We start from the raw sequence: 27,197 nt of genomic DNA, 5'->3' as shown, positions 1-27,197 counted from the left end.
AGTTTATCTTCTTGAGATTATGCAACGTTGTTTAACTAAGTTTTCTTCAATTCTCAAGTCCAATAATCACTATTGCAACAAAAGTTAAAATTAGTCACCCCCATTGCATAGACCCAATCCAATCCTACCCGAGTGAAACTTCTTGCACCTTCAAAATTTGCTTCAGGCACCCATTATATTACGGAATGCACAATTCATAATACAAAATTACATTAAAAATTGGGCATTATATACTGTAATGGGGTTTCAAGAGGGTGCAAGAAGCAACACTCACCATTGTATGCCTTATCTTCATATGAATCGGCCATGACAATCTTTCAACTTTCATTACACAAATTAGACCACCATTATACATGTCTTTTCTTCCAAACAAACAAGTTGTAATTGTTCCCATTATAAAAAAAATTAAGTCATTATGCAATATTGTTTTTCTCAAGCCTATAACAATTACACCTTTTCCTTTTTTTTTACTTTATTTTTTTATTTTGTTTTATCATCCCACAAAAAAGGATAATATAGAATTAAAAAATTACAACTCAATGTCATCTATCTTCAAACGATGAAATGGATTTATTTACTGATTTCATTATAAAATACAAAAAATAAAAAAGTATTTTTATTCCATTCTATTCCAATCTAATTCATTTCATCCTATTAGATTCTAATTCATTTCACTTCATTTGCATAACTCAAGGGTAGAGAATATGTTTGTGTTCATCTACTGCAATTAAGATCTTTAGCTTTTCGATGAGATATTAAAGTATTTTAACAAGTTTTAATCTTTTAGACTAGCTATGATACTAACTCTCCATTGGAGTAGAATGATGGAAAGTAAAATTTATAAGTTTCTTAAAATTTTCAGGATAAAATTTGTCAATTTAATTTGTTGGCTAAAATTGGAAAAATAGTGTAAAACGCATCCGATTTCAGACAGGGTTCTTACGTGGAGCGAAGTCGCATCATCACGAACTTTACCGAAAAATCGTACCGAAACACAGACGCGGCATTTTCTATTCTATTGCATCGTATCTAGGGCACGCACGCACACACATACACACAGAGATCAATTTTCACTCTCTCACACACAAATCCCAAACTTCTTCAATGGCGGATTTCGCTTCTTCCCCCGCAACCCTACCCCTCAATCCCCAACCCTCCGAATCCGCACCAGATCCACTCCCCCAATCCGCAACACCACCCTCATCCACGCCCATCGCCACAAACCCTAATCCCAATCCAACGCTTCTTCCTCCGCCGCCCGCTCTCCTCTTTCCGGCGGGCACTCCGCCGCAGGTCCCCGGCGTACTCCCTCCCTCATTCCGCCCGCTCGCTCCGCAATTCTCCCCCGTCCCCTCGCCCAACCCGGCCTTCCAAAGCCCTGCCGTTCCTCCGCCCGGCGTGACCGGCGCCGCCGTGGCAGTTCCGCCGCCGCAGATGCAGCAGATGCTTTCGTACCAGATTCAACCCGGTAATCCGGCCCTGCGGCCCTTCGCTCCGATCCCCAACGGTTACGCTGCAGCTCCGACCATAACTCCCGCGGGTGGGTCATTCATTCATTCATTCAATCGTTTGATGTTCCTTTGTGAATTTGCATTTAAATTTGATTTAATTTAGTTTAATTCAACGCTCCTTCGTTGGTTGCTTCAATGTTTTATGACTTTGGAATTATTAGTTATTATCAATGTGGTTTCTTTATTGCGCTGTGAAAATGTGTGAAGACTGTTTATTGAGTGAGTGGTGGCTATAGAAGACAGTCATGGCGTTGATTGATAGATTAATAGTTATTGTTTTATTAGGGGATGGGTTTGTTTTGGAAGAGTGGGTTGTGTTCGGAGAGATTGAGAATTTGAGAGAGTTCTTAATGGTTGGATAAGGGGTATCGATGACGGGATGTTTTCTCCTACAGTGTCTTGATTGAATTCATTGAGAAAGGTTGGAGGGCTTCATATTGCTTAAAGACCACCTCTCTACAAACAACTCATTTTTTGGTATGCACATATTTGTCTGGTTTCTAGCTTGTCTTGTCTTTTACTGGAATTGGAAGTGAAGCGATGCTGACTAAAAAAAATGAAAGAGTGATTGTTCTTTTGTAGATCTAAATAATGTATGGTTGTGTCGTGCTCTCGTTTTAGTAGGCCACTTTCTGCTAGTTATAAGAGTACTTTCCCTTCAATGGCTTTATGAATTCCAGAAGCCGACAATGTTTGCAACTGAATGAATGCACACGTTGGCCTTGTGTCATGAGGTATTGCAATCTTTTCTCTCTATCACAGTTTCATTTAATTTTTTAATGCTGCAACGTATGCTGCTGTATAAAAATGAACTTATAATTCAACTAGAATTTCTTCTTATTAAACCACACGTACATAAGATTATGCAAGTTACTATTTGCAATTGGTGGATGAGATAGTTTGAGAAGCCTGCTATGTTGCAAGGGGTCAGACAAAGGTAAGCACTTTTTACACATTCGTGAATTTCAAAACTCGATAGCATTTGTTATTGTTTTCTTCAGGTTGTCATTTCAGCTGGTGATTGTTGGCTGTGCTGCCATCTCTGTTGTGCTTTTGATGTGTGGTAACAGCATTCCATTGTTCTTGCCACATTTTTTTCTTCTTGCGTATATCTTTAGTGTTGTACTGATTTGCTTATGGTGTATACATATTCACTCATAATCTGCTCTAATATATTTGCATAGATGTTTTTCTACTCTGTACAGGAATTCCTCGTTACCCCCCTCCTTATGGAACTATGGTTCGTCCTGTATTTCCTGCACGCCCTCCTGGAGCAGTTAACATACCTACAATATCACGCCCGCCTGTTGCAGGGATCCCTGCAGTTCGCCCAATTATTCCGCCTGTAGTCAGACCTGTGGTAGCCCCTAGTGTTACTCCAGCTGAGAAGCCTCAAAACACAGTTTACATTGGCAAGATTGCACCAACTGTGGAAAATGAGTTCATGCTCTCTCTCCTTCAAGTAAATTTTTAAGTTTGTTCTTTCTTCTGGGGTGAGAACAGGGTTTAGTTATTTAGTGCAAGGGATTCTGTTATGCAACTTCTATTTTTTGAGTTTTTTTTTAGAAGCTGCTACTTTTGGCTTTGAGAAAAGCACTAAATCAACTTTTTTTTAGGTTTTTGCCTTTTCTTTTAAAAACTTGTGTAGTTATAATATTTTTAACATATTTTAACTGAAAAAACTTTTTCTCAATTATTCTCTTTCCAGACTTTTTTATATGTACAAGACATTAGGTATCTTAAAGTCCTTGGTTATAATTATAAATATGCTGTTTCTATTATTTTTTTAAAGTTATGTGGAACTATCAAGACCTGGAAACGTCCTCAGGATTTATCAACTGGAACTCCTACAAGTTTTGGGTTTTATGAGTTTGAGTCTGCAGAAGGGGTTCTTCGTGCCTTGCGTCTCCTTACTAAACTGAATATTGATGGGCAAGAATTGAAGGTATGTCTTCATCTTTTATGTCTTTGCCTTATTTATATTACTATAGGATTGAAGGTATCAATTTGATATTTTGCTTTTGGGCATGGCTACTAATTGGCTAATAATACTCCCTCCTCCCCTTTTTATAAGACCCTTTTCTAATTGTTTGTTGCATTAATTATTTTTTCCTAAAGTACCCTTAATTAGTTAACAAATTTTTTAGCCAAAGAAAAATAAATGCTAGAAATTAATGAGATAAACTTTCTCTCTCTTATTAGGATTCGAGAAGATAAGTAGAAAATTGGTGAAAAGCAAGTGGAAAGAGAGAGGTGATTAATTTTAAAATTTGTAACAAATTATTTGGAAGAATGTTACAAATTATGGACAAATTTTAATGTCACTAACTAAATTAACCAATTTTCTTGAGGGGTATGAATTAGTTGAAGAATGTCTTTGACGTAACTGTTTGGTGCATTCCATGAATGTTGAGCTCTATATTGATAGTACTATTGCATCTGCATTTTCCAATCGTATAAAATTTCTCTGAACAAGACACATAATTGTTATATTAAAAGTCATCTTGACCAAATACATTTTTTCCCTTGTACATCTAAGGATCTTAGCCATTTATTATATATTTTTTAACAGGTCAATGTGAATCAAGCTATGAAAGAAAATCTGGAGCGGTATGATAAGACAAAAACTGAGAACTTGAAGAACAAAAAAACTCAGGCAGGAGTAGGTGAAAAAAACGAAGGTGAACAACCTTCTAATGCAAACAAGGATGCAAAGGCTGACACAGAACCCTCAAATAAAGAGGTTCTTGAATCATCAAACAAGGAATCACATGATGTGGCAAACTTTGGGATTGTCACTGATGAAGATAGAGAAGCTGATCGTGAGGCTTTAGAAAAGATTTCAAAGATGATAGAGGAAAGGTTGAAGATTAGACCTTTGCCTGCACCATCTGCTCAGCTGACTGGTGATGGTTCTGTAAATTTAACTTCAGAACAACCTGTTAAAGCAAGGGATGGAGACTCTGTTGTGGATACCGAGAAGAATGGTAAGGGAAAAAGACACTTCAATTCCTGTATCTATTTTGCTGTTGAGTGTAGACCCAACAGGGTTATATTTTATCATCAGGATACCTTATTTGTAAATTTATTATTCTGAAACTTTTCTTTTCAAATTGTGTAGAATCTGCTGAAAATAAAAATGAGAAAGAGACAAACAATGATAACAAACCAACCAGTGAACATGAAAGGACTGAAAGTCCTGATAGAAGGCATGATAGAAAAAGCAGAGAGAGGGACCGAGATAGGGAGCTAAAACGAGAAAAAGATAGAGAACTTGAAAGATATGAAAGAGAAGCAGAGCGGGAACGTGTTCGGAAAGAGAGGGAACAAAGACGAAGGGTTGAGGAGACTGAGCGTCAGTATGAAACATATTTGAAGGATTGGGAGTATAGAGAACGAGAGAAAGAGAAAGAGCGTCAGTATGAAAAAGAGAAGGAGAAGGAAAGGGAACGTAAAAGGAGAAAGGAGATACTTTATGATGAAGAGGATGAGGATGAGGATTCTAGGAAGAGGTGGCGCAGAAGTGTGATAGAGGATAAGAGAAAGAAGAGGCTGCGTGAGAAGGAAGATGACCTGGTCGACCGACAAAAAGAAGAGGAAGAAATTGCTGAGACCAAAAAGAAGGCCGAGGAGGAACAGAAGCAACAAAGAGATGCATTAAAGCTATTATCTGAGCATGTGGTAAATGCTGGTAAGGAAAATATGATTACTGAAGAGATTACTATTGAAGTTAAAAGCATCGTTGCTGAACAAGATACTGTAGCTGATTATCATCATGAATATCATATTGGTAATTTTAATAACTATTCTCAATTTTTGGTTTCCTCTCTCTCTCTCAAATTAAATGTAGTAATGCTTTACAACGACAGGTGACGGTGATTCAATAAATGTCATCAATGATGAATCAATAATAGCATCTGTTGCTACAACTGATGCACAGTCAGGTGGCAATGCTCCTACAAAGAAATTGGGGTTTGGTCTAGTTGGTTCAGGGAAAAGAACATCTGTCCGTTCTGTTTTCCATGAAGAGGATGATAATGAGGCCAAAAAAATGAGGCCATTGGTTCCAATTGATTACTCAACTGAAGAATTGCAGGCAGTTCAACCTACGGTTTCTGGGCCAACGCCACCAAATTTGGCTGCTGCTGCAGAATTTGCAAAGCGTATATCCAGTACAAATTTCAAGGAAGAGAAGCTGGATGGTGAACGGGATAGAAGTAGGCGTTCAAATGAGAAGTCTAACCACCGGGACAGGAGTGATGATGGCACTCACAACAGAGATGAAAACAAGGAGAGAATTCCTGGCCGTGACAGGGATCGAGATCATGGATCGGAGAAACTCAGGACTTCTGATAACAAGAGGCTTTTGGATGCAAAACAATTGATTGATATGATACCAAAGACGAAGGAGGAGTTGTTCTCATATGAGATAGACTGGGCAGTATATGATAAGGTACATGATCCTAATCTGCAGATTTTGATTTGTTACTATTTGATTTTGAATGAATAAAAAGAGAGTTGGCAGATCTATATTTCATTTGGCTTGAGTCAGACTGGTATACCTTGATTGCTTTTTGTGTAAGGTTATTGGCAGAAAGAGTGAAGCATTGTAGTAGTAGTTGTGTGTGGAAGGAACTGTTCTGGGAGCCTAGAAATTAGAAAAACCACGAAAAAGTTTGAGGAGTCTATAGAATTTTAAGAATGAACTTCCCACCAATGATTGGAAAGGAAAAACACCTTTAGATCCCTTGTTTTCTTTATATATTTTGGGATTTTTAGAAACATAAAAATATGAATGAGTGGAGGCCAGATGGGAACCTTCTCATCTTTTTAGAAATATAATCAACTTTACATTTTTTGAAATTTTATCCATCAAGAACATCCTTTATTTTTGAACAAGATTGCATCACTCGAGCTCAGTTGAGTTGAACAGCTCTTGCACAGGAACTGTTTAAACTGTTTTTGTTTGTACTTGTTTTTTTATTATTTGAGTTTGTGCAGTCTGAAAAGTTGATAATGTTGTTTTATGGTCTAAATATTTGGTTTTATATTATGTTCTTTTTCAGCATCAATTACATGATAGAATGAGACCGTGGATTTCAAAGAAAATCCAAGAGTTTTTGGGGGAAGAAGAAACTACATTGATAGATTATATTGTTTCCAGTACACAAGAACATGTGAAAGCATCACAAATGCTTGAGCGACTTCAGATCATTTTGGATGAAGAGGCTGAAATGTTCGTTCTGAAGATGTGGAGGATGCTTATCTTTGAAATAAAGAAGGTAGAGTCAGGGCTAGCTTTGAGGTCAAAATCATGATTTTTTTATTATTATTATATGTTCTTCCTTTCCTTTGCTGCTGGATTGATATTTTAACATTGATCCTTGACATGTCTTTACCCTAAATTGTAAAATGGCTGCATAATCATAAACGGTTGAATGTAATTTTTCAGTATGTATTGCTTCAGCATTCAAGTAGTTACCGTTTAAAACCCCGTTTTCTTCATCCATGAGAATCCGGTGGCAATTTTTGTAAGTGAATAGTGTAGAACTTTGATTTTTTTTTTAAATGATTGTTCTGAACTCCTGCTTCTTTCATTTCTTTGGAAATAAAATAAGAAATACCGTCAAAAAATACTTAACCTTTTAGTTTTGGTAGATTCTACGGTGGACCATGAATTAAGTGATTCACCTGTGGACCATGAAAGATAACCGTTAGATATATTGCTAAAAAAATTGAATGGATAAGATTAAATGAGATAGAATACCGGATACTTATTCATATAGAATTAGATAATTTGCAGTTAGGTCCTTATATCAAAAGCAAGAATTGGATCTATTTGTAAATTTTCGTTTGAATGATTGGGAAATTGAAACCCTAATAGAAGAGAAGAGCAAAGGCACATCCCAACTCCTAGTCTTAGAGCACCACCGTCAACTGAGCCCAACTGAAACCCTAATAACCATGATAGATTTGGGAATAGTGGCGAATTATGATGATGATGCAGACCAAATCCTAGTCTCCAAGAATAGCACAATTCCTGGAAGTCACACCTCCAACTATGGTGACAAGTCTAGTGATAACAATGCAGAAGTTCGACTACACCACTGCGTACCACAATTGTGGTGACAATTGCCTCAAAGCACAACTACCACAAGTACTGTATGTCTCAGGTGCGACAATTGCCGTGAGTGACTGTTCTATGATGACACGAGGTTGTTCAAGAAACATTTGTGAATAAGTTTTGAATCCATCTTCAAACAAGTCTCGCATGCATCGTTTTTGTGGTTCTCAACATTTTTCCTACTCGTTGGAAGAAAAAGGATCAGATCGAAATGTCAGAGGCTTGGCAGACCTCTTAAGCAAGAAAGCATCTGAGTCACAAAGTGGTTAATGTAAAAGAGCAAGTTTTTTTGTGTTTCTGAAAAATAATTTTTTTAATTGGGTTTTTGTAAAACCTAATATGATTTGTTGATTCATATGAGATCCCAGATTGTTTATGAATGGGTCTTTTTTGGTTCTTTCTGAATCGTGCAAACAAGATTTCCATTGATTTTTTTCCTTTGATTCAAGAGTATTTCTGAACTATGTTATGTCTGAATCATGTTTGAAGTGTTTTTCTGAAGTTTTTTCGAGTCAATCAGTTTAACATATGACTAGTTAGCTTTTTGTGAAAAAATTAATTACATTTCAAAATTCAAAATAATAACCAAAGAAAAGCAAAAGAAAGATAAAAAGGCTTGCAGATCTGGATTTGGAAAGGAAAAAATCATGGATGTGGATGAAAGATAAATGCAGATCTGGACGGAAAGTAAAAAACCACGGGTGAGAGGATGATTGAGTTTCGAGGGCTATTTTGCAATTTTAAAAACTTTTCTTAAGCACTATGGTTGCAATTTTCGAAATCTTTAAAAAACATTGTACATACCGGAACTAAGCGTGTTTACCTACGATAGCAGGTTATTTTTTGTGGTCCAGTGATGGACCATATATTAATATGGTCCACGGTAGAATTCACCTTTAGTTTTTTTTTTTTCTTTTCTCTTGTGCGGCTTTGTTTTTGGTCTCGTGTCACATATCGATTCAGTAGCAAAGGTCAATTTGAATTTTCTTTCACCTTGCAACCTTGATCCAGAGTGACTATGTTCCCCTTTTGTCATTATTCTTGAAATTCCAGTGTCTACATCGTCACTACAATTCAATGGGAAAATAATTTGGGCTGGTGTTGAAAATTTCTCTTACATTAGTTTTCAGAAAGGTAAAAAAGAACTACAGAAGTGAAATATGAAATTTTATGAGCTTAAATCTTTAGTTCCATGTGGTGAGTTAGCATTTCAGGACAAACTAAAAATTCCCCTATTTCTTCCATTGGTCTTAGCATTTCAGGACAAAAATTTGCTCAAGGATGTCATATCTCTGAATTTTCTATCTTCAATACTCAAGAATGCCTTAGGAACAATTACTTTTTTTTGCTAAGAATATGCTGTGTTTTTTTTCATGCATTACTGTGAGATTAGCCTTTTGGCTTGACACCACTAAATATCCCTTAGGTTTTTCTTCCAAAATTTTAACCTGTTTACCGGAGTCTTGTATAAAACGTTAATTTGGTCAGATTGTTGATAGATTGTTATTATTAGTCAAATTTTGTTTATTTAACCAAAAGTGAAAAAGTACCAAGTTTAATAACCAACGGTTTTCGGAACATTGGCGCCCAATTTCTTATGCACAGTAAGGAAGCCAAAATTTTCAACATCCACAGAACGTCTGTTCACGTTGGTCATATGGCAATACAAGCAGACCTTCAGTTTACAGATTTAATAATCATAAGTGATTTTCTGATGCTCACCTGTTTTAAAATCATTACTGAATTTAATTCTTAATGTTAAAGATCAAATTAATTAATACGCAGTAAAATCATAGACTAAAATGACTTATAATTCTCAATATCAGTGACGAAATTACTTTTTTATATAACATTAAAAATCAAATTACGAAGTTGTTATAGGTTTCAAGGACTAAATTAATCAGTAACTGTCACACAATAAATAAAGCCAGCCAGGTGTGGATCCAGAAGGCATCTACACAGAAAGTTACATGGCCTAGGCATAGAAACGTGAGCTTAAAACTTTAGCCTTAAGAAACAAGAAAAGAGGAGGCAAATCCGAATACTATTCCTGATTAATAGACATGATACAATCTTATTCGATCAATACAGAGCAATGAATTACAACAATTTGTACAAGCTTCACCTTTAAAAACAGAAGCTGACGAAATTATTAGCTCTTTAAAACTTGAGCTAATAACAAGAGTACAAAAAAAAAAAAAAAAACTAGGCACATTTATACAACAGTATCTACAAATTCAAACAAATGAAAGAATACCCAGGTGAACAAAAAAATACTGGGTTACCGAACATGAATGAACTGTTCTTGTGGAATAACTGAAGCCTTGAAACCAGAGGACCTCCTTTCATAAAAATCATGGAGGACTCTGATGAGAGCACTGGCTTTCTTGCTTGCTCTCGATGTGCCTTCACTGAGTTGGGAATACAAAGATCCCATTAGAGAAGTTCTCTTCACTAAATAAGCAACCACATCTTCTCCACCATGTAGTGACAAAGAAAGCAACAAAGCCACACAGTGCTCCTTTCCCACCCTTGAAGTAGAACAACTCAAAATTTCAACAGCTACATGCAAAGCCTCTCCGTGAAGGATTGCTAACATCCCCTCACTCCTCTCTGCCAGAGTTGCTAGAATTGCGAGCGAGTCTGTGATAAGGTCTTCCTTTTCACACCCTTTTAAGATGTCAACTAGCGAAGAAATTGCTCCACCTTCTAGCACCCTCCTATGGTTTTCCGGGTGCTTAAGAAGGCCGAAAATTGCAACCAACCCATTTTTCTTGCTTCGATAAGAGCCATCTTTGATTAGCCTTATCAATGATGGTATTGCTTCTGGCTCTTCACCTATCAAGTTTCCATACTCGGCACTAAGGTAAAACAACACAGCAGCAACATGCTGGCTAGCTTCAATCTTCAGCCCCTTCCTTAAGACATCAATGATCAATTCCAAACCCCATTTCTCAACCATCACACTTCTACTCTTTGCACATTTTGAGAGGTTGAGAAGGGCTGCAGCAGCATTCTCTTGAGTCAACGAATCGCTCGATGACAACAACTTCAACAGAAGAGGAGCCAAACCAGCTTCCACCAAACAAGATCTACTAAAAATGCTTGTCTTGGAAAGAAGCCTTATCTCAAAAGCACCTCTATTCTTCTCTTCTCCACTTCCATTCTCAATCATTCCATTCAGAAAACTAGCCAACATTCTCATTGCTCCCTCTGCTGCCACACTCCCTGGCTCCTCTGTCCTAGTAATTTTACGATTCCTATGACTCGAATCAACAAAGGGAATGCTTATGCCATTCGTATAGCAATGTTGTTGAATCAACCTTCTAAGCACCAAATTTGGAACCATTTCAGTGCTGCTAAGCCTTTTACCCGTCTTGGGACACATCAAATTCCCACTACTAAACCACTTCAGAATCGAAGAACGATCATAAGTGTGACCTGTCTCTATAGTCACAGGATCACTCATCAACTCCAAAGAGATTGGACATCTAAAATCATCCGAGTTAAGAAAAGTCAAACTCAGACTCACCTCACTCTCAACACTACTTTCTCTTACATTAATTTTTTTGTTACTCTCTTCACAATCAACATCCTCCATCACCACACATCTACAATAACTCATGAACCCCATCAAACTACTCAAAAAAACCATCTTCCCCTTCTCCTCATTCTTCAAGCACTCAAACCCAATTTCACCCTCCAAAAACTTAACCTCTTTGTTGCACTCACTCCACTTTTTAACCCCAATATACTCAAGAACCCACTTCAAATCACCCTCACCCGGGGGAACCCGGTTCTCAAATCGGGTCAAACCCGACACAACACTCACCACAACCCGTTTATCTTCTTGCTCAAATTCAAGCCTTGCCCTCCTTGCTTGCTCGTTCAGCAACAAAACATGCTCTTTAGTTTCCTCAGAGATCTCCACAGAACCGAAAGGAAAAACGTCCAAAGCTGTGGCCACGGATCTGGATATGACCCGAAACTGAGTTGCGACTCGATCCGATTCCATTAACATGTAAAGCTTGGCACCTTTACGTGTGAGATCTTCAAGAAGGAAAAGAAGCTTCTGGAAGGTTAAATGAAGCTCCGAGAGGCTCAGGGTTGCCGGGTCTGCAAGACCCGAATGATGGTCTCGGATCTCGTGAAGGAAGGGTTGGAGAAGCCGGGTCAAGCGAATCGCGATTCTCGCGTTTCGCTTGTTGCAAGGGAAGGAACTGTGTTGGAAATTGGAAATGGCGTTGGAGAGAGTGATGAGGGAAGGGAGAAGGGTAGAGAGAGCGATGTTATCGCATGGGTGAACCACCGGGGAGGTTAGTACCCGGCGATCCGACCTGTTTGTGTTTCGGATCATGGAAAAAGGTACGTGTTGGAGTTTAGTGTTTTGGATTCTACTATCTATGTTTTGTTTTGTTTTCATGGAGACTTAGGTTTGGGGTATTTATAGGAAGTGTAGGGATGGGGACACGCGTCGAGAGGTGATTCAATGGTGGTGGAGTTTTGGGATTTTGAGGCGGAAGACACGTGGGGTTCTGTGGATCCGTGAAGAGGAGGGCTATGAGGGAGTGACGCGTGGCGCGGGAGAAGTGGAATGCCAACGTGCTTCTGAAGCTGCTTGGAGAGAGGGAGCCGACAGCTGCCGAGGTTTACAACGTGGAATTGTAAGTTCAACGTCAATTTTGGAATAAAAGAAATTAGGGACTAGGGTTGGCCAATTATTTGGATTTTAGATTAATTAATTATTCTATCCATTTTCTGGTCAAACTTTCTGATTTTTGCTTTTTGGTAAACACAAGTTGCAAGTTGGTTTCTGGATCAGGCTTATTTCGGCCTAAGTGTCCAATTAGCCCTATTTCTTTTGTTGGGCTATTGGCCCATGTCTATCTAACCAAAAACACAGAGAAAGGCTGTTGCTTCATGCACTTCCCAGTTGTTTCCTGCACTCTCTTTTTGCATTTTTTGGTTTCTTAATAACCAATTCGAAAGGTAAGAATAATTTGGCAAGTGCAGGAAGCAACAGCCCAGAGAGGACCAAGTTGGTTGCAAAAAGTGGATGTTGTGTGCTATTAGTATTAGGGGAAAAGGGGCCGAAGACAGACAAACCAAAAGTGACTCATTTTTCTTTTTTGAAAAAGGCAAATGTTTATTAAGAAGAGGTCATGGATAACCCACAAGGTGTGATAATACATCACTTGTTGCCAACACAATGCTATTAAATATTGTACTCTATCTTGTGCCATACTGAGTATATCATTTAGAGGATTTGTCTCAATATGTTTTCAGTCAATGTTGGCTTCCTCGATTACACAGTTGACCACACGCATTCAACGGTAGGGACTAAGACCTTCTCTTTACAATTTGGAAGGTGAATTCCAGGGATACTCATCGAGTGGACCATACCAAGTTTTTCTGATCTCATTGTGGACGTCTAGAGATAGGCACCTTATCTTGCAATAACGATCTCTCTAGACAGATTCGTGAAAGATCCATTTATGCCAACTCCTTCCTCTATCTACATGTGAGACCTTGTATACAAAATTCTCACATGCTGCTGAGGATATTTGTACATTCTAGATTTTTATATAGCCTCACATGCAATTGCTCAACAAGTTCTGGGGGCTGCTGAAGCTGGAGGAATGCTTTGCCTAGTAAAGATAGAGAATTAAGAGAAAAATAGTTGCTTCTTTTAAGAAAATGAATTTTTCATCCTCAACTCTCTTGTTTGTCCATAGATTGTGATTGATCACCCATATTTTCATTCTTATTCTGATTTTTTATTTGATTGTCTTGTGATACATTCTTTCCTTTAATGTTCTTACCATTTTTATGCTAGGACCGAGGCCGAATCATTAAGGACATTCTTAAAAGATGTTTTACACAAACTGAATCTCATATACCCAATGAATTGAAAGAACTGATTGGACTCGGGGAACTATGCCAAGATTGAAATTTGAAATTGGCTCAATAAATATTTGAGTGATTGGAATATGGGAAATGGGAGGCAGAGGTAAGACTGTTTTCTAAATTTGACAGTCAACTTTCTTGCAAATATAAGGGAACAATCAGAAAAGCATGGATGTCTTTCGCAACAAACTTTCCTGAGTTGTTCCCACGAGAAAAAATATTCATGCACATGTGCCAAAGTTGAATCCTATTTTATAACGAGAAGACTTAGACGTAAAAAAGTTTTAATTGTTTTGGATGATGTGTCTTCCTCAGAACAGTTAGAAGATATAATCAGTGATTTTGATTGTTTAGGACCAGGAAGTAGAGAGATTGTAACAACTAGAGATAAGCACATATTTAGCCATGTTGATGAGATATGTGAGGTAAATGAATTGAATGACTGTGACTTTTTTCTACTTTTCCATTTGAATGCCTTCAGAGAAGAGCATCCTAACAAGGATATGAAGAGCTATCAGAATTTATTTTTTTTAAAGGTATCAGAAAGTGTAATTGCCTATTGCAAAGGCAATCCTTTGCCTTTAAAGTTTTGGGAAAGAAGCATGGAAAAGTGAATCTAGAAAGCTCCAAAAGAGTCCAAATGTGAAAATTCTAGTGTTAAAAATGAGTTTTGATCACTTATATCAATCCTACTGAGCAGGACATACTTCTAGAAATTGCATGTTTCTTCAAAGGAGAATTTAGAGATCACATAATAAGTCTACTGTCATTTCTTTCCCGCCATCTGGGATAGAAAGTGACTTGATACAAGAAATGGGTATTATTCATCAAGAATCTATCAAAAACCTGGAAGACAAAGTCGATTGTGAATTGATCCAGAGGAAGCGCATGATGTATTGAAATACAAAAGGTTAATACAAGTTTAAGTTAAGAGTATGTTTGGATGAAGTATTTAAAATAGGAAAAGTAATTTAAACAAGAATTAAAAAAAGTTAAGGTAAAATTCGTTTGGATTTTTATTTAAAAAATTTTAAAATTTAAGAAATTTTAAACAAAAATTTCAGTTACCTAAAATTAAGAAATTTTAATTCCCGACTAAAAAGGAGAGAATTTGAAAATTTTTGCGTTGGCTCATCCGATCCTTCCTCACACTCTCGCCCCACCCTCCCTCACTATCACTTTCGCAGTTACGTTGCTCTCTCTGGTTCATTGATTTCTCATCTCTGCTTTTTTTTTTCTTCTCTAATCTAGGGTTTCTTGATTCAGATTTTGTCATTGGTTTGTGCTTTTTATTTTGTTTCTTAATCTCGATTTCAATTCATTGATTTTGTGTTTTTGATTTGTGTTTTGTTCTTGTTATTGTCTCTTTGGTGTAATAGCATGTTTTAGATTCAAAATATTCGTGCACATAAACACAATGCTCCCCCCTGTCGGTGGAGGATTTGGCGTCCCTGCCGTTGCTAGACATGGCGGCGGAGAAGCGAATCGAGGGGCTGGCGATGAAGGTCGGAGAGAATCTTTTCAATTTCATGCAATCATTTTGCGGTGTGGATGGGTGGAAACTGGCAGTCCAATTTTGAAAGAAAGCAAAAGAAAATGGTTCGATGGAAACCGGGTCGAGTTTGGAGTTCTTAGATAGAAGGAAGGCTATGAGGGGTGGCACTGGCAAGAGACATGATGTTGTTAATGATGCAAAGTTGAGCCTTTTGTGGCAAGAAGTGATCATAATCCTAAAGAGTTGAAGTCATGGGCAAAGAGAACTGGGTTTGTGTCTGATTACTCTGGGGAAGCTGGGACTAGTGCTAGTGAGAATTTTGATGGTGTTGATGATCAGAGAGAAGGAGGGTCCCCTCCAAAGATAGAGATTGATCTGGTGCTGGGATTGGCGAGGCCTAATTGAGACAATGAGATTAAACCAGTCTTTGTGACCGAGCATGGAGACATGAGGGGTGAGAATGAGAGAGTTTTGAGGTCAAAGGATGTGTGGAATGGTGCAGTGGGGAGCCAAAATCAGAAGAGGAAAATTGGGGATGAGCCTGCTTTGCCTTTGGCTGGTGATGGTGACAAGAAAATTGGGTTAAGAGGGAATGGAGATGCTAATGGAATGACAGTGAGCACGAATCGTGATATTAATAGTCATGGAGTTCCTACAGTTGCTCCTCTGCTAGAGCAGAAGAAGGAAGAGGAAGGGGTAGCTGAAGATGTGAAGGTGAATCTTTTTCCAGAGGGGGAGGAACCTGTTGGTAGAGGGTGGCAGGGAGCATCTGGATTGAAGTACGAGATCACAAAAAATCCGGGTCTTGCTTAGTTTGAGTTTAATTTTATGTTTCTCACGTCTAAGTTAGAGTGCTAATTTTGGATAATTCTGAAATAGTCTGATTGGTTTAACTTGAATTTGGTTACTAAAATTCAATGTCTTAACAGTTATGCCTTAGCCTGATGGTAATATAGTATATTCTAATCAATTTCATTAATCATATGATCTTTGAATGGCATAGTATTATTTTTTCTGCATTCTAACTTTCTGGTATGAGGGCGAGCCCTGGTGCAGCGGTAAAGTTGTGCCTTGGTGACTTGTTGGTCATGGGTTCGAATCCGGAAACAGCCTCTTTGCATATGCAAGGGTAAGGCTGCGTACAACATCCCTCCCCCATACCTTCGCATAGCGAAGAGCCTCCGGGCAATGGGGTACGAAGTAAAAAAATTCTAACTTTCTGGTATGTAGTAATGTTACTAGCTTCTGTGTTTGGGTATTCACAAGTCACAAGACCAACAACAGTTTGTTCAATTATAAGCTGGAGATTGATCCTCAAGTTTAAGTCCACGCATTATGAATTTTAATAATGTAATTTCATTTATTTTGATAAATTAGTTTGTTGATGATGTATCTGTTATTTGGATTTGAGCATGGATGCCATCAATTTGGTTTGAATACTTTTCAAAATAACAAGGTTTAAGACAAGTAGAGTAGTAATTTAAGTGGAAGAGAGAGAGAGAGAGGACACATCTCTGGCCATTTATCAAGTTTTGTTTGATGAAGGGGCTTTGTGAATCTCTCCTTTCCCCATTTTTATTAACAAATCACCTTCACTGTCACTATGATATTCATAAGTAGCAAAGTTAATTGGCTAAATTCTGCTTGTATGACTTGCTAAAGATGTTGTTACTTCTTTTGATTTACCTATCTTTAACTGCAGTACATCTTATCTATTACGGCTTGCAGCACTACCTTTCATTGATTGGCTCGCTAGTATTAATCCCATTAATCATGGCACCAACCATGGGTGGAACAGATGTAAGATATGCCTTTATGCAATGACCCTAGGAAAATTGATATGATACCTTTTAATATTCATATATATTCACTTTCACACCAATGATGACAGAACGATACTTCTAATGTAATTTCCACAATGCTGTACATTCTGCAAAAAATGTTTTATCTGTAGGCTTTTAAATAGCATTTCAAGGTAAAACTGCACATTCATACCTTAGATTTTATTGTCAAAAAAATCTTGTGAATTTTGATTTATATATTTTTTATGTTGTGATGGTTCTAAGATCACATTTAATATATGTCATTTTATCTACTAAATATTTCTACCTTGAAAGCTTATAGAGCTTTGTAGTGGATTGTAAATAGAATAACAATTAAAATAGGTGAATTAATATATTTTTTATTGAAAGAGATTAAAATAACACATATTTATTGGAATATCACACTTGACAAATAGTACATGGAATTTATTAATGAAAAAATAATTATTTTATTCAAATATAAAATTTTAAAAAAGAATGCATTTGACTATTTTATAAAAATAAGAAATTTTAAAAATGAAAAAATTCAATTTCTTTATCCAAAAAATTAATGAGAGAATTTCAATTAAAATATTTGAAATTTTTAAAATTTTTTAAAATTTAAAATTGTCTCATCCAAACACACTCTAAATGAATTTGAAAATGCATATATGTTTGGGTTATGCAACTAGTATGATAACATTTACTAACTATTAGTATTGTAAATCTTATATCAAGTAACTGAAGCAATAGAAGGCATAATTAGAAAAAGGTGAAGCCTGTGATGCTTCTAACATGTCATTTGAATACTTGGTGGAAGATGAGGATGGAAAAGGGTCAATGTAGAGAGTAATGGGGAGTGGGTCGTACCTAATATATGCCTCTGAACATGGCTACTACTCTAAACAAAAAGGATTGGAGAATGGTCAATGTTGAAGGATTAGAAAAATAAATTTCATGTGGTCTTCCTTTCTTCAGTGATGACTAATGAAGGAGGTACATGGTTTGGAGATGGTAGATTTTCAACAAATATGAATTGAATTGTTAAAATATTACATATACAATGAGTTTTTGAATGAAATAACTACAAAAACTCTTAAGTAACTTGATTCTTGTTCGATTATATGATATTAAAAATATATATTAAGTCGTTACTAGTTGAATCACAGTTCAAATCATAACATTGCCATTTACTAAAAACGAACAATGTCCTTTGAGAACAGGTAATATGAAATTTACATCCATCATTATACAAATTTGATTCCAGTCCCAACCAGAAATTCATCTCTACGTTGAATTTTATACCATAGACTCCATAGTATATTTCGCTCTACCCATAAAATGCAGGGGGGGAAACAGAAAAAGAAACTAGATTATTTTCATCATTATCAGAAACTATGAATGGAATAAACCCAATTTAATGATCTTTATTATTGGAGCCTATTTATTAATCTTTTCATCAAATAAATCTAAAGCTAATGATGTTCAAAGCCAAGCTGGGTTCTTCAAGGATGTAACAACAGCCTTCACTTGCAAGTAATTCTTGAGACTGTATTCTCCTTTTTCTCTTCCTTGACCACTCATTTTGTACCCTCCAAAGGGAATTGCTGCATCAAATGTATCAAAGCAGTTCACCCACACTGTTCCAGCTCTCAATGCTCTAGTCAAAGTATTAGCTGTGTTAATGTTTTTTGTGAACACCCCTGCTGCAAGGCCATAGTGTGTGTTATTTGCTCTTTGAATCACATCATCAAGGTCCCTGTGATCAAACACAAAAGACAATTAGTGTATGAAGCAAAAGTGCAAAGATAATGATATTATTTGCCAATAGGAATCAATGTTCTCACTTGAATTTTAATATGCTTTGCACTGGGCCAAAGATCTCTTCCTTCGCAATCAGCATGTCATCCTGGTTGTTTTTACAATTAGTAACACAAAGAATTCACATTTTAAGCATCCTTGATACAATGAGAGTGAAATTAAAAGATATTATCATTAGAGAAATGCTAGCAAGAACTCTATAACACAATCTTTTAAACAAACTTTCTATTATTTACAAAAATATATCAAAAATTACAAAAATTTTCTAGCAGAGTATCTATCAGAGAATGTGTTGCTAACATTCCTCTTATTATAATTATACCTTAACATTTGAGAAGACAGTAGGCTGAATATAGAAGCCCGAGTTGCCAAATCTATCTCCTCCGGTTTCAAGAGTAGCTCCACTTTCAACACCGGATCTAATATACTTCAGTATTTTCTGAAATTGTTCTGAATCAATCTGATTTTTGGATCATACACAAAATTCGTCAATAGAGTCGGACATTTAAAAAAAAGTAAGGAAATATAAAATTAGTGTAATATTTCCTATGCATTTTGATACTAAACGTATGGGTATGTTACCTGAGGACCTTGCTCTATTCCCCCCTTGAATGGATCACCAACAGCACGCTTCAAAGCGCGTGCCTTTGCTTTCTCAATAAATTCATCGTACACACGTTCGTGTACAAATGTTCTAGACCCGGCACAGCAGCATTGTCCCTGAATGTCACAAAAACCACCAATTAATTTTTTTCTGAACTCTATGAAAGACAATTTTACAAACAACTTGATATTTGGGATATACTCATATACCTGATTAAAGAATAATGCAAAGTGTGCTAACTCAACAGCCTCATCTACATCAGCATCTTCGCATACAATGAATGGGGATTTCCCACCAAGCTCCAAAGTTACAGGCTTAAGGTTACTTCTAGCCGCCAGTTCAAGGACAATTTTTCCAGTTTCGGTTGAACCAGTGAAAGCAAGCTGCAACAAAATGCAACAAAGCAAAGACTTAAGTTTATACACACACTTTTATAAGCTTCTTGTTTGTGAATACACAAGACACTCATTCCTACCACAATCAAAATCCTCACACTTTCACTAAAGGGATTTGCCAATGTTGAGAAAACAAGTGAATAGCTTACTGTCAAAAGGGTGGAGAGGGTGAAAATGAATACTATTGAAAGACTAAATATCTTAATACCTTATCTATGTCCATGTGACTAGCAATAGCAGCACCGGCAGTTGGACCAAAGCCAGATATTATATTCAGAACACCAGGAGGCAGTCCAGCCTGTCAGAAATGATAAATTTGGTACAAGCATTAAACATATATATACAAATCTTTTCATTTCTTCCAACAAAATAAACTAAAACCAATCTTTTTTTTGAAAAAGTATGGAATGTGACCCACCTCATGAAGCAACTTTGATGCATACAAAGCAGATAATGGAGTCTGCTCAGCTGTTTTGAGAACAATGGTGTTACCACAGGCCAATGCTGGCCCAACCTTCCAGGCAAACATGACAAGAGGGAAGTTCCACGGAATGATCTGACCGGCAACACCAATGGGTTCATGCAATGTTTGCACATGATATGGCCCATCAGCTGGAACTGTGAGACCATGAATCTTATCTGCCCAACCTGAGCAATTTGGAATTAGAAGTGTTGGTACTGGTTTCATTGAACAACAAAGAGATAATCGGACAAGTTATTTCTACATGAGTAATGCTAACAGCACACTCTCTAACACACTTGTTCTAACATACCGTCTACAATTATAAAATTGAGTGAAACTCGTTAAATAAGAAGTGACACCCCCAATAATTGTGATTTTCAATATTTTCATCAATAATTAAAGAATCTATTTGAAAGACTGTTGTTAATGTTTATCATTTCGACATACCAGCATAGTATCGAAATAGGCGAACCAGCATTGGAATTTCGATTTGAGCAGACTGTTCATATGGCTTCCCATTATCCCAAGTCTCGAGTGCAGCAAGGTCATCATTGTGCTTTTCAAACAGATCAGCAGCGCGCAGCAATATCCTTTGTCTTTCCTACACGGTTACACAACAAGCAAACAAAACAAGGATTTAGTTGAGTAATCAAGGGACCAAAGACCATGGACTTTGCACATTATTCAAGAACAATTAGAAGGGTGGAAATACATAGGCTGTCATCTTTGGCCAAGGTCCGCGGTCGAAGGCTTTGCGAGCAGCTGCAACTGCTCGATCAACATCTTCATGGTCACCCTCAGCAACATGAGAAATCACATCTCCTGTCCTGGGGTCCAACGTTGGAAAAGTTTTGCCTGATGTCAACAGCAAGTTATGACCACCTTAAAATGCTTAATTTTTGTGCAAATGATGAATAACGTGTTTGGATTTGCATAGATTATCCCAAGTCATGTTGAAATACTAGCTAACGTGATTTTAGGTAAAACAATTGAGGATCCAGAATTGATTTTTGCATTAAATAACAAAAAATTATGTTGACTTTTGGAATAAAAACATCCAAATATAAATTGCATCACTTCAAACTCAATTTCCATCAAAGTCAATTTTGTAAAATTAATTTCATTCAAAATTAAATTTGCAAATGCTAACCCAACCACACACTTTATAGATGGGGATAAAACTATGAAGGGAGAAAAAAAAAGGACTAACCAGTAGCAGCATCAACAAATTTTCCATCAATTAAGAGCTGGGTGTGTTCAACTTTAAGTGGTGGTTTAATTGGTTCTTCAATGGCAGCAGCAGTGCTGAATTTACTGAGCCCTGCACCAAGAGCACCACTTCCGCCTGAATATCAGAAGAAAGGGTCAATTTATTAAAAAAAATAAGACCATTAATGAAAGCCCCAAAGCAAAAGCAAAGCCTAAAAACACCAATCAAAAGGCATGATCATTCATCATCTTGGCAGGGGGCATATATTGAAATGGTCCCAGAAAGTAGCCTCCAATTGTGAAAGAAAAAACATGTACTTGAAAGGGCAGTGAAACTGTGAAAAAAACAGGTGGTAGCTGAAAAGGAACAGGGGCCAGCCAATAAAGTACAGTTCAGACTTCATAATGCCTCACCGTAAATAGCACTTAGTTATGGATCCTTTTAAAGTTCCAAGCTTTTTATATCCCTCTCCCCCTCACTTGGTCAATGATCATATAATTTTTTATGGCACCCCTCATTTTCTCTCTTCACAAAAAAAAAAAAAAACTGATCAATCCAACCATCTCCAAACAAATTGGTAACTATCATTCCTAAGGATAAGAGTAGATATAAGGTTGGTCTAATGGATGGAAAAGAAGCTTAAAAACAAAGGAAGAAAGGTTGCGAGTTTGAATTCTCAGAATATCTCAGTGATATTTTTAACAAAAATAACAAAGTAACATTTGCCAATATAAAAAACATTCCTAAAATAAAAAATGATCCTATCATTCAAATCCCTCACAAACCAAGTTAATCAAATAAAAAAAAGTGCAAAATTGAGTCACTTCATTTTCATGTTCTACGTGTCCTTAAGAACCAAGCAGAAAAAATAACAAGATCACCACCCCAAAATCTTGGAAGTGATGATAAACAGCAAGTACCTCTAGAAAACAAAGGAGTAGTAGTGGAAGCAGAAAGAAAAGAACGAGAGAGGAGCCTTGAGATCCTCAATGAAGAAGCCATGGTCAATCTTCTTTGGTTTTTCTCCCTCTCTCCACTACTGTTTATAGTAAAGTTTTATGAACTTTGTGAAATTGTTACGAGTGTTATATAGTTGCAGTCAAATGGGAAACTGACCCTTTACCCCATTGTGAACGAAGTCTTAAATGTTGTTATCAATCACCCCAGAAATAATGTGACATTAACATATGAGCAACCATAATTCGTTGACATCTCTGCTCAGCACACCTTCCATAATAGGTGTTCTTTTTCCAATCAAGTTATAGGTACAAAATATATGTCACTTTATGAACTACTAGTTTTCAATTTTTGTTAGGAAAGCTAACTGGCTATTATTAATAGATTTTCTGCTTCTTCTTTTTTTCGAACCAATGATAACTTGAAAGTCAATAACTAATAGTTATGAACTTAAGGAATAAAATTATTTATTAATCATGTCAGAATTATTTTTTTATTGAAAACTTGAATTTAAGATATTATGAACTCATTTCATTTAGACATTATTAAAAGTTTTGAATGATAATACATATGCATCTCTTTGTATCAAGTATTCTACTAATACTAATACTTATTATTTTTGTATATTTTTTGTTATCTCAGTATTTCATTACATGTTACTTTTATATTTTTTTCTCTTGTTAAATATTAAATAACATTCAGTGTCAACCAAATCTTTTTTGTTTTACTATGTTATGATTGATGTTAAATATCTTGATTAGTTTTCTTAATAAAATTTCTCTTCCTAATTACTTATTTTCATTCATGAAATCTAAACTTAAAATTTTATTCAAAATATCCAAATTTAATTCCATAGGGATGAGCACACGTTGGTCGACCAGCCTTTATGATTACCCAATTTGAGCGTTGAATAAATGGAAAGACTATTATGGCGGCAATCTCAGCCTTTTTGGCTGTTTCCTTCTATTTTTCCATATTCCAAGCTTTTATTTTTCTTGTTGATCTGTTCCTAGCTTTTATGTCTTATTCTTATCCTTATCCTGACACTCAGTTTTTTTCCGGTTAAATTGGGTAACCTTTTTATTTTAAGGTTCATCTTCATCCTTTTAAGTTTTAACTAATACAGTCATCCTTTTAAGGTTAATATTTTTATTTTTTACTTTCTTGATTAACATTTAATGTAAATGAATGGGATCCAGGTTTTCAAAGATAAGTTTTGAATCATCCTAATTAATCAATTTGAAAAATAAAAAATATTAAATTTAATGTATTTAATATTTTAAGACCAGAAACATTTTCTCTCTTTTTCATTTGATATTTTTTATTTAAATATTATTAATATTTTGGGAAGATATAGTATTTCTTTTGTACACGTCACTATGACTGTGATTCAATTATTCAAAATTTTGCCGGAAATATATTGTTGTGATTGGCCAGCATTGTGTCGACTGATTTGGCATTCCATGTTATGATGACTAATCCAATTTTGCCTTTCCTTTTTCTTCTTTTATTGATTGATTTTTGTTTTTTATGTATAAAAGATTTATAACACTGACACACTTATTTAATTAAAGTTAGACTCTCCTTGGTTGATTTTTGTTTATGTACGAGGTGTAGATCGAATTGTGTGTAGTTAAATTTACTTCTAAATTATTAGGGTTTTTTTTTGTGGAAACTAAATTATTAGTTTAGTTCTTCTAGTTATTTAATTAGTTTAATTTAATCTATTTATTATTAAAATAAATAAATTGATATTTTAATTTTTAAAACTGATGAAATGTTACCCTTTCACAAAAATTTGAAAGATGTTTTAATTTTCTTTTGGAGAAAAATTCACAAACTTAAATAAATCCATCATTGGACACCAATTAAAATGTTAGTGATGTTTTTTAAGAAAAAAATTAGTGATTTTATTAATATTAAAAAAATATTTAATACACAATTAATAACTATAAGGAATATTAAAATAAATTCGTGAGTGATCAATTAAATTAATTTGACTAATTGGTAATTAAATTGGGCTTTCATTATTCTTCTTCTGTTTTCTTTTCTTATTGGGCCGAAAGTAGTTCCTGAAGCTCACATCACTATGTAGCTGGTTTTCTCGGCTTTTTATTATATTCATTTTATTTGTTAAGTACAATGTCCTTTTCTTTTATTTTTTTCAAATAAAAATACTTAAATAACCTTCTCCTTTTCAGCGCAACAGCATATTCTCTTTTTCATAACAACACAGTCTCTTCTCTTTCATCACACCCCCTCCTATCTTTCACTCCTTTCATCACCTTCGATGTCTCCTGGTTTCCTTTATGCTTCCCTTGCTTAGTCTCTTGTTCTATCATTAGGGTTTTTTCATCCCCCAAATTCCAAGTTACTGTTGTGGAGTGAGTGTCTCTTAGAGTTGTCTAATTGAACGATCAATATCAATTGCATGCATTCTCCACTTCAATGGCTTCACTATTGTACAATTTTTCCTTTCATGTGAGGTTTTTAAAGGTCCTAGTATCCTGCTTGACTTTTTTCTTCTTAACATTCAAAAAATACGTTCTGAAACACAAAACAGTATTCTGGAAAGGTTAAGGAAAAAAATGTAACACAATTTTGTTTTTAAACATCCTGAAAAGTATTTTTTGGAATGTTAAAAATAAAAATTTGTTCCAGAAATTAAATTCTGAAAAATAATAATTTTTTATCAATGTTATGGGTATAAAAGGGTATATATCACAACAAATAAATAAATATAAGTGTACTTAGCAAAAACAAGAAGTGGATATAGCAAAAGATTGATTTTTGTTTATTCTGGATTTTTTTTCTCCTTTTATTTTGACCCATTTTTGCACTCAATCACTTGTGGTTCTATTGCCCGAAAATCACTTATGGCCCATTTTTGTTTTTCTTTTTTTTTTATTTCTTACCAATTAGGGTTTAATTTGGTAACGAGTCAAAGGCTTTTCTAAACACGCATCCCTCTTTACTTGTACACCTCCTATCTCTTATTATTTTTTCAATAAGTGGAAGGGGTGTAAAAGTACAAATGGGAGGTTTATTTAGCATAAGCCTAGTTAAATTATCAACTCGTATAATAGAAAAGTATAATCCTACACTTTGATTGATGAAAATTATATTCGGTAAACTTATTGGATAGTATATCTTAATATATTAGGATTTGATGAAATCAGGGTGGTACATGCTGGTGGTTTGAGATATTTTAGGATGAAAAAATTAAATTTTCAAGATATTGTTTGATAAATCTTTTATAGATTTTATGGTTAAATAAAATTTTGATTTAAATTTAAAATATTTTAATTTTAATTACACACATACACACACATTAATTAAAGTGAAAAGTATTTTAATAGTTTAAGAATTTATTTTAGCAATAAGAAGGATTATAATAATGTTGTATCATCGGTAAAAAAAAAATGTTCTTTCGGGCCTTTGGATACCGAAGCCGCCTGACATCAAATAGATTAGAGCAAATTACACAAACACTCTCTCAAGTTTAAACATATTACATGCGCATTTTCTCTCTTAAAATGCATTTCTTTTGCACCTCTAATTGAAATTGTTAATTAACATTGTTAGTGGGCTTGTGAAACATCGAAATTATCCTTCATAGTTCTGAAACCCCCAAAATGTATTATGCTAAGGTTTGAGTTCTCTCTCGAGTTTGATGGCCACCATCTTTGTATGCTAGGATTTCGACGGCCACCGCATGCATTTGCTGGGGTTAAAAGTATATTCCTCCACTGATTTCTCCACAATGGTGTTCGATTGCGTTGGCTTCGACAATTTTGTTTGGTCGGTGATTTGAGTTGGTCAATGTTGGTTTGGTTGCGATTCAACTTGAACTGTGGGTAGAACAATTGCTCACAAATGCATAAAGAAATCAAACAAGGGCATAAAAAAATCAATTTGGCTAACAAGAATCACATAAAAATCAACAAAGACATGAAAAATTCCTAAAATATATGATTTAAACTGTTGTTAGAGAAAAGATATGAATATTTTTGTTATAAAAAATCTCTTAAAGAATCATGTAACCAACACATGACTATTCTGGGTAAACAAAATTAATATCATTATTGAAAAAGGAATATTAATGTGATTGAAATCCCAAAATAATGAGTATTTTGGGATCCCAAAATATTTATGTATTTTGCTCGATAAATTAACTTGATTTATAAGTTATAAATTACAATGCATTAGGTGTAGATGGAATGGTGACCCAAATCTCGAGATAGACCATTGAATAATTTAATTATGATTTCATATTTGTCTTTATTATCTTCTGATTGAGGATGTCAACCTCTTTCCAAACAGTATTTTGACTTATTCCATTCCAAGATTCTTCGTTCTAGGGCCAAATATAATATGCAGATATTTTTCTTGGATCGACTATCAGTCATATGGTTTGCTTAATTAATTAAAAACCTTTAAGGTTGTAACCTTATTACTCTCTCTCTCCTCTCACGAGTTGGGATCAGGAAACAATTGTTTCCACTTGTATTTGCAATTTAAGGTAATTGTAAGGTAAAAGGCCATTTTGTTGCTGAATATATAGTGCAATTACATTAGTTTCTCAAAATAAGAAAATTTATATGTTATATATTTTTTTTCACACTTTTAATATAATTGTTGATCCATGATTCAATTAAAGTATGACCACCAATAAATTGTAATAACTTATTTAATAATGGGTTGTTAATCTTATAATAGTGTGTGTTTGGATGACCTTCCCATCATAATAAATCATGGTGAAGTGGATTAACTTTGATTTTGATTAAATTTTATATATTTGAATTATTTTTAAAATCATGATAGATTCAATTATGATGAAAAAATTATGGTAGAATTAAAATAAGTAGGAGTATCTTCTACTTATAGCAAAATTAATTTTAAAATAAT

General features: G+C 35.3%; 4 protein-coding genes across 20 annotated transcripts; 2 read left to right on the top strand and 2 right to left on the bottom strand.

Annotated features, from left to right (window-relative positions):
• Nucleotides 1-911: 911 nt before the first annotated feature.
• Nucleotides 912-6,965, top strand: LOC100803051 (RNA-binding protein 25). 14 transcript variants are annotated; one of them, XM_014764687.3, is made up of 8 exons: nucleotides 1,398-1,540; nucleotides 1,907-1,988; nucleotides 2,192-2,973; nucleotides 3,304-3,456; nucleotides 4,084-4,498; nucleotides 4,633-5,301; nucleotides 5,381-5,964; nucleotides 6,578-6,965. In XM_014764687.3, exons 3-8 carry the CDS (start codon nucleotides 2,749-2,751, stop codon nucleotides 6,827-6,829), a joined length of 2,298 nt encoding a protein of 765 aa, XP_014620173.1. In that variant the 5' UTR covers nucleotides 1,398-1,540; nucleotides 1,907-1,988; nucleotides 2,192-2,748; the 3' UTR covers nucleotides 6,830-6,965. The 14 variants fall into 14 exon arrangements, with proteins under 14 accessions (XP_006574608.1, XP_014620173.1, XP_014620170.1 ...); XM_014764684.3 differs by having other exon boundaries at nucleotides 2,136-2,973; XM_026124616.2 differs by having other exon boundaries at nucleotides 2,133-2,973.
• Nucleotides 6,966-9,689: 2,724 nt separating this feature from the next.
• LOC100795816 (U-box domain-containing protein 19) lies at nucleotides 9,690-12,056 on the bottom strand. Its single transcript, XM_003519768.4, has one exon. It carries the CDS (start codon nucleotides 11,990-11,992, stop codon nucleotides 9,917-9,919), a length of 2,076 nt encoding a protein of 691 aa, XP_003519816.3. The 5' UTR covers nucleotides 11,993-12,056; the 3' UTR covers nucleotides 9,690-9,916.
• Nucleotides 12,057-12,992: 936 nt separating this feature from the next.
• LOC102665405 (uncharacterized) lies at nucleotides 12,993-16,016 on the top strand. Of its 3 annotated transcripts, XM_041010599.1 has the most exons (3): nucleotides 12,993-13,286; nucleotides 13,472-13,645; nucleotides 14,922-16,016. In XM_041010599.1, the coding sequence occupies exon 3, from the start codon at nucleotides 15,485-15,487 to the stop codon at nucleotides 15,848-15,850; it is 366 nt and encodes a 121-aa protein (XP_040866533.1). In that variant the 5' UTR covers nucleotides 12,993-13,286; nucleotides 13,472-13,645; nucleotides 14,922-15,484; the 3' UTR covers nucleotides 15,851-16,016. The 3 variants fall into 3 exon arrangements, with proteins under 3 accessions (XP_040866533.1, XP_006574606.1, XP_040866535.1); XM_006574543.4 differs by lacking the exons at nucleotides 12,993-13,286; nucleotides 13,472-13,645 and adding an exon at nucleotides 14,562-14,728; XM_041010601.1 differs by lacking the exons at nucleotides 12,993-13,286; nucleotides 13,472-13,645 and adding an exon at nucleotides 14,650-14,820.
• A 1,978-nt stretch (nucleotides 16,017-17,994) lies between these two features.
• On the bottom strand, nucleotides 17,995-22,638 carry ALDH2B2 (aldehyde dehydrogenase family 2 member B2). Of its 2 annotated transcripts, NM_001367177.1 has the most exons (11): nucleotides 22,253-22,638; nucleotides 21,333-21,467; nucleotides 20,835-20,977; nucleotides 20,570-20,723; nucleotides 20,078-20,307; nucleotides 19,868-19,957; nucleotides 19,474-19,647; nucleotides 19,243-19,380; nucleotides 18,983-19,120; nucleotides 18,687-18,748; nucleotides 17,995-18,598 (listed from the first exon to the last, which is right to left on the bottom strand). In NM_001367177.1, the coding sequence occupies exons 1-11, from the start codon at nucleotides 22,332-22,334 to the stop codon at nucleotides 18,325-18,327; spliced, it is 1,620 nt and encodes a 539-aa protein (NP_001354106.1). In that variant the 5' UTR covers nucleotides 22,335-22,638; the 3' UTR covers nucleotides 17,995-18,324. The 2 variants fall into 2 exon arrangements, with proteins under 2 accessions (NP_001354106.1, XP_040861971.1); XM_041006037.1 differs by having other exon boundaries at nucleotides 17,998-18,598; nucleotides 19,243-19,647; nucleotides 22,253-22,615.
• Between the last annotated feature and the right edge of the window lie 4,559 nt (nucleotides 22,639-27,197).

The sequence above is a fragment of the Glycine max genome, chromosome 2 (assembly GCF_000004515.6).
Source record: "Glycine max cultivar Williams 82 chromosome 2, Glycine_max_v4.0, whole genome shotgun sequence".
In the NCBI taxonomy this organism is placed as follows: Eukaryota; Viridiplantae; Streptophyta; class Magnoliopsida; order Fabales; family Fabaceae; genus Glycine; species Glycine max.
The sequence above is the reverse complement of the archived record's forward strand: the minus strand, read 5'-3'. Positions and strand labels throughout refer to the sequence as shown.

Excerpts from the sequence above, each read along its gene's own strand:
- LOC100803051 (XM_006574545.4), top strand. The coding sequence starts at position 1,105 with ATGGCGGATTTCGCTTCTTCCCCCGCAACCCTACCCCTCAATCCCCAA. Across the intron at positions 1,541-2,716 it reads TCCGACCATAACTCCCGCGG|GAATTCCTCGTTACCCCCCT; the intron begins GTGGGTCATTCA and ends TACTCTGTACAG. Across the intron at positions 2,974-3,303 it reads TCATGCTCTCTCTCCTTCAA|TTATGTGGAACTATCAAGAC; the intron begins GTAAATTTTTAA and ends ATTTTTTTAAAG.
- LOC100795816 (XM_003519768.4), bottom strand. The coding sequence starts at position 11,992 with ATGATCCGAAACACAAACAGGTCGGATCGCCGGGTACTAACCTCCCCG.
- LOC102665405 (XM_041010599.1), top strand. The coding sequence starts at position 15,485 with ATGAGGGGTGAGAATGAGAGAGTTTTGAGGTCAAAGGATGTGTGGAAT.
- ALDH2B2 (XM_041006037.1), bottom strand. The coding sequence starts at position 22,334 with ATGGCTTCTTCATTGAGGATCTCAAGGCTCCTCTCTCGTTCTTTTCTT. Across the intron at positions 21,468-22,252 it reads TACTCCTTTGTTTTCTAGAG|GCGGAAGTGGTGCTCTTGGT; the intron begins GTACTTGCTGTT and ends TCTGATATTCAG. Across the intron at positions 19,121-19,242 it reads GAATAGAGCAAGGTCCTCAG|ATTGATTCAGAACAATTTCA; the intron begins GTAACATACCCA and ends TCCAAAAATCAG.